This window comes from Xyrauchen texanus, chromosome 4, assembly GCF_025860055.1.
Source record: "Xyrauchen texanus isolate HMW12.3.18 chromosome 4, RBS_HiC_50CHRs, whole genome shotgun sequence".
NCBI classification, from domain to species: domain Eukaryota; kingdom Metazoa; phylum Chordata; class Actinopteri; order Cypriniformes; family Catostomidae; genus Xyrauchen; species Xyrauchen texanus.
In genome coordinates this window covers 16,060,159-16,066,158 of record NC_068279.1, presented here as the reverse complement: position 1 = coordinate 16,066,158, position 6,000 = coordinate 16,060,159, and the positions used below count along the sequence as shown (strand labels likewise).

At 35.8% G+C, this 6,000-nt stretch overlaps 1 protein-coding gene across 4 annotated transcripts in view; it reads left to right on the top strand.

Moving 5' to 3' along the window:
• The first annotated feature begins 314 nt into the window (after positions 1-314).
• LOC127642530 (AP-1 complex subunit beta-1-like) overlaps positions 315-6,000 on the top strand; it is a 40,566-nt gene continuing 34,880 nt past the window's right edge. For 3 of the 4 annotated variants that reach the window (XM_052125165.1, XM_052125187.1, XM_052125178.1), the window contains exons 1-2: positions 542-627; positions 4,567-4,627. In XM_052125165.1, the coding sequence (XP_051981125.1) occupies positions 604-627; positions 4,567-4,627 (85 nt within the window). In that variant the 5' untranslated portion in view covers positions 542-603. Of the gene's footprint in view, positions 398-541; positions 628-4,566; positions 4,628-6,000 lie in introns of those variants that run through there. The other variant, XM_052125172.1, reaches the window with a different exon arrangement.

Sequence of the window (6,000 nt, the reverse complement as noted above, 5' to 3'; positions counted from 1 at the left end):
CACAAGTTTTGGAGATGCCATTACTCAAATCAGCTGTGGGAATGTGTTTACTCAATTGAGTAGAGTCAACTTATTGGGGTTATCAGTGTAGTAAGCCTATAGCAGGTGGGCAACATTATTATTTTAATCTATATTCACATATAACGATATTAGAGCACAAATGAGTAGTTATTTTATAAAATAATTATTTCAAACAGTACAACAATATGAATACAATTACAAAGCATTCAACAAAACCCAGTAGTAGAACATTCATCAGGAGAAAACACTTCTCAATGAAGGCGGAAGACGGAACGGAAGTGTGAATCATATGATGACAAAACATGTAAGGTGGTAGGCAAGGAAGGCTGACTGTACATACTTCACTTCGGAAGGGGCTATTTTCTGTTTAACTGAGGTACAGTGCTTTGTTTTCTCCTAATCTATGGCTCTCTGCTCTGCGTGCTTGGACAGTAGTACAGTCCGTCCGATAGATTAAAGGCTTAACTGTGCGCTCACATAAAACCTGATTAAGAAGGTGCTGAAGCTTTAGCTTGTTAGCATTCAGCTAGTACAAGCGCCGTCTCTACTTCTCTGTGAGCAGGTTCATTCATCCGACAAAAAATGGAGTGGGCAAGTCAGCTATGTGTGAGTGACGGTCCGTTTCCTACATAGAGTTAGGAGAAAGGTCCGTGGATACTTTTAGAGTCGAAATTAGTGTGAAAATGTTGGGTGTCGTGTAAAATAACTGCTAGTTAGCTCTATGAAGCAGTTGAGGCTAGTGTGACTGTCACCTGCTGCAGTTACCTCAGCGCTACGTACCTTCTGAGATGTTACAGTTGTTTTTGGTAATCATTTGAGATCTAGCATAACGAGCCCAGAGCAATTGCACATGTAACGTTTGTGTCAACGCCTTGTCGGTTGACAGCTGCTGTTATCTTTGCTTCTGCACTAGCTGGGTCACTGCCTCACAGGCTGACGAGATAAAAGCTCAGTTTGAATTTTAACCTGTAGGAATGGTAGTAGTTTGTTTTATGGGTTATTTACTCCTGTGTTCTATACATGGCTACCTGGAAATGCCCCCTTTTGTACATGTTTTGTGTGCCTGCCACCGGTGTAAACATTTGTGTAATTGAGTCGAGCTAAATGCTGGCTTAGTTTGCCCTTGCGAGCTTTGCTGGTCTTTGCTGACGGTCCCTTAGAAAATGTAAATATCATCGTTACTACAGTTCTTGATATTTCTGTAAAACTAAAATGAATGTGGTGTCCTTCTTCAAAACAGTAGGTTTGTTTGTTGTTTGTTTGTTTGTATACTTTATTGTCCTTTTTCAGGAAATTTGTCTTGGACTCAAAGCTGCATTAATACACAACATACATACAACAAATGGACTCAAGGCTGCATAATATATACATATAACAAATCCACACACAAACTATAGACCTACATTACTGCATCTTGCTATTTAACATATAAATTGATAGAGGAATAAAGGATTTTTTATAACTATATTCTAAAATATAATTTTTTATTTATATTCTAAAAGGTTATAAGCTTTTAGAATCTTTCCAATGGAAATGTACTACTTTTCGTGCAATAATTGTAGTTACTGTCTGTTCAGTGCAACAGAATGGTGGCTCAGAAATGCACATAAAGGCTGCATAAAGTAATCTATACAACTCCAGTGGTTAAATCTATGTCTTCAAAAGTGATATAATGGGTCTGAGATAGAATTAGATCATTATTCAAAGTCTATTTTTTCTCTTGTTAATTGGCTGATGAAGGGTTTTGTTGGCAAATAAATCTATGCATTCTATTTCAAGAGTGTGTCCATCATTATACCGAGGTGATGCAGGCAGAGATCAGTGAGGTGCATCGCAGTTCAACCTGACCAGTAATTTCAGTGAGGTCTATCCTAAATCCAAGGTTCAACCAATGGCATATGAAGTATCCCATGTCTTATGGTTAGAGTTGGCATCAATTCATCCTCTGAAGTCTATCGTAATAGACTGAAGTGATGTTTGGCTGGCACCGGCTGCTAATAGTTACCATCACACAGAGACACGTAGCAGTGCTTTCCAACATGAAGCAGGAATGGAGCTGGATCTAGCCCGTTCTGGTGACTTCCATATAGGAGTCCCGAGGTTGAGACAGGGAAACAAATAAAGTAATATTAGCATAGATGCCATTAAATTTATTGCAGATTTATAGATCATGATCACTGTTTCTGGTTCTGGCAGATCTAACTAAAGCAGCCTAATTGTGAGTTGAAGGATAAATTAGGTGTATACATATAGATGAGTCTTTAGTCTAGACTTAAATTGAGTGAGTGTGTTAGTTATATAGTTATATTTCCTTTTGTGGATTTTGATATTCTAGGAACTATTAACAGACCAGAATTTTGCGATTGTAATGAACGTGATGGAATATAGCGTGATAGAAGGTCACTTAAGTACTGTGGAGCCAGACCATTCATAGCTTTGTACGTAGTTAACAGAGTTTTAAAATGAATATGAAATGTAACAGGTAGCCAATGTAACGATGATAAAATGGGGTTAATATGATCATATTTCTTGGTTCTCGTCAGCACTCTGGCTGCTACATTTTGAACCAATTTAAGTTTATTTATTGATCTTACTGGACATCCTCCCAGTAATGCATTACAATAATCTAGTCTTGAGGTCATGAACGCATGAATTAGTTTTTCGGCATCAGCAACAGAGGCCATATGCCATGATTTAGCAATATTTCTGAGGTGGAAGTATGCTGTTCAACAAACATTTGTAATTAGATTTTTAAAGGACAGATTGGTAACAAATATAACACCTAAGTTCTTTGCTGTTGAAGATGATGTAACAGTACATCCATCGAGAGTCAAATTATATTTTAGTGGCTTATTTTTAGTTTTTGGTCCAATAATTAGTACCTCTGTTTTGTCGGAATTGAGCAGAAGGAAATTTCTGGCCATCCAATATTTTATTTCGTTGATAAATTCTGCTAATTTGGAGAATTGTGAAATCTCATCACGTTCTGAAGAATCCGGCATAACAGTGGAAGCTTATTCCATGATTCCTGATTTTATCTTCCAGGGGAGGCATATACAAGGAGAAAAGCGGAGGCCCTAAAACTGATCCCTGTGACACTCCATACATTACTTTTGTTTGGTTTGACAATTCCTTGTTTACATATAGCGATCTGCTAATTAGGACCTAAAACATGCTAATGCAACTCCACAATTGCCAACAGAATTCTCTAGCCTATTCAAGAGAATGCCGTGATCTATCGTGTCGAATGCAGCTTTAAGATGTAAAAGCACTAGAAGAGAAAGGCAGCAATCAGATGATAAGAGCAAGTCATTTGTAACTCTGATAAGTGCAATCTCTGTATTGTGATGAGGCCTAAATACTGACTGAATTGTTCATATATACTATTTCTCTGTAGAAATTAACTTATTTGAGAGGATACTACCTTTTCTAGTATTTTCAACATAAATGGGAGATTTGAAATCAGTCTATAATTAGCCAGTTCTCCAGGCTTCTTAATAAGCGGTTTGATAACTGCCATTTTAAAGTTTCTATTAAAAATACAAAATAAAAGAGAGAAAATAAATAAAAAACAATCGAGGTTACAGTGAGGCACTTACAAAGAAGGTGAATGGGGTTAAAGGCAGGAATTCAAGACTTATAATTTTATAGAAATTGTGTACTTTTTTTAGCTATAAAGTTGTTTTAGGGTTCTAGGGTAACAGCATTACATCATCATTGCAATTAAGATGTGAAATTGTATATAACTTTACACAGAAAAGGTTAGCATGCGATTTTATCACTCTAAAATCATATTAACATGCATAATGTTTGTCTTTTCTTGTGGCTATACTATTGAAACATATGTTTTAACATTTACAGATTTATCCCATTCACTTCCATGATGCAGTTTAAATGCAAATAGTCAGAAGGGCTTTATGGATTAGATTTGTCATGTGTTTCTTTGTCATTACTATCAGAATGAACATTTCTCATTATGTTGTGAGATAATCATGGGACAGGAAGGAAGGCTGTAAATTGTCCTTTTATTCTCATCCTTGGTTTTATCCCATCCTATTTGTAAAGTTTAGTCAATGTTGAGTGTGAAAAGGTAAATTATAAAAACAACTCATGGTTTAATTAAGCAATAGCGACTTGTCGTTTAGTCAGTAAAACCAAAAGAATTACTGTTGTAACTTAATGTTTCTCTTCCTCTTGGAAGACACTTCAGGTGATGCGAGAGTCTAAAATTCAATAACAGGAAATGGAAAACTCTTCACAGCAGTTTTAGTGACAGAGATAGGGTAATTGCTTGAAGTAGAGGATGATATCATTTGCTGACTGGAAGAGAACAAGAGGCTTTAACAGTTATGTTTTTGCACAACTGTTTTTCCCCTTCTCAATCTTTAAGAAACATCAGGGAAGGTTTTAGCAGGACAGGGACTGGACTTCCTCTTTTTCCCCTGTGCTTGCACTTTTTCAGAATCTCACCTACCTCCATTCTGGATAGTTCTGTAGTATTCTCATCCTTATGAGCTGTTTATAAATCTTTCTCTTTTTCTGCAGGAGAACAGAGGCTTGGGATCCAAGATGACAGACTCCAAATATTTCACCACTACCAAGAAAGGTTTTGTGACTGATGTTTTCTGTGTTGCTTTGAAGATACGACTGTTTTAAGATTTTATTTGTCAGTGAAATTGTTCATTAACTGTGTCACTTTTGGCAAAGTCAGATAATTGCAGTTCAGGGTCGTTTATAATTGCATTGCCCATTTACACCAGTGGTGGCCCATGCATTTTAAGTCTAGGCCTTCAGTGCAATTCATACCATTAAGAACACAGTTTCACAATGAATAAGACACCATATGCCTATTATACATTACATAGCAGTCAACTAATAATACCAATTGACATTTTAAAAACATGTCCACGCACGAAAGCCAGAACCAAGGAGGTCTAATACCAAGACAAAGCTCTCTAAAAATATTTAATTTAAATATTTATATTTAGTTTCGCATGTTTACACGGTTACTTTTCAAAACTTGTTTTGACACTGAATGCTCCAGCAGCCTAATTTACATTTAGAAAACTCCTGATGTTGCTATAACAATGCAAAAAGCACTTACCAATTTGATACGCAATTCCCCCGCATGCGGTGGTGACATCACTCTGCTTACATTTAATATATAATTTACAGTCTATAAATTTAATGAATGTTAACAAATTATACATCTTTTCAAAGGTCTAAGGGTTCAACATTGATATCAGATCTCTGTTTCATGATAGTAATGCTCCAGAAACAGCAATTTAGTTATTTGTGCCAGGAGTACAAATTAAAACATGCAATATCAAAATGGGACTTCATACATTTGTTATGAAAATGCAATCGCCAGATGAATCCAGTTCGCCACACTTGGGTCAATTGTCCATGACAAGCATTCATTGAAAAACATCCAATAGCACTTTTCGTCCATAAAAGTGATAAATCTGAGAAATATTTATATATTCTCCATTGTTTACATGAGATCTCGCCTGAGAGAATTACCCTTCGTCATCATTCTTCAACAAACTATGCAATCTGAGCAGCATTCATGAGGTAAAACTGTATATTGTCTTATATATTAGAGTCTCATAAACAAAATAAGCCTGTCTCCAAAGTCTATTTTTTTTAAAATGCGGCATATTTAATTCATAATAGCCTAGCAGTGCAGTCAGATTTTGTGTCGTCTTGAAAGGCAGAGCCTTAGTTTTACTCTGTTCATCGGCAGCGATTTTACAGAGAAAAAAGCTTGCAGGAACCTCAGATTTTGTTATATCATCTTCAAATTTCTGGGTTGTTTTGGAACATTTATTAATGTTTTTTAGATTATAAAAACATGTTCAGCACAAAATATTTCCATTACTATAAACTTCAGCTTCTCTAACTTAAAAAAATAACAACATGTATTAATTCTGATACTTGGGAAATAAAGCCCAAAGTGTCTTCTTTCAAAAGATAATA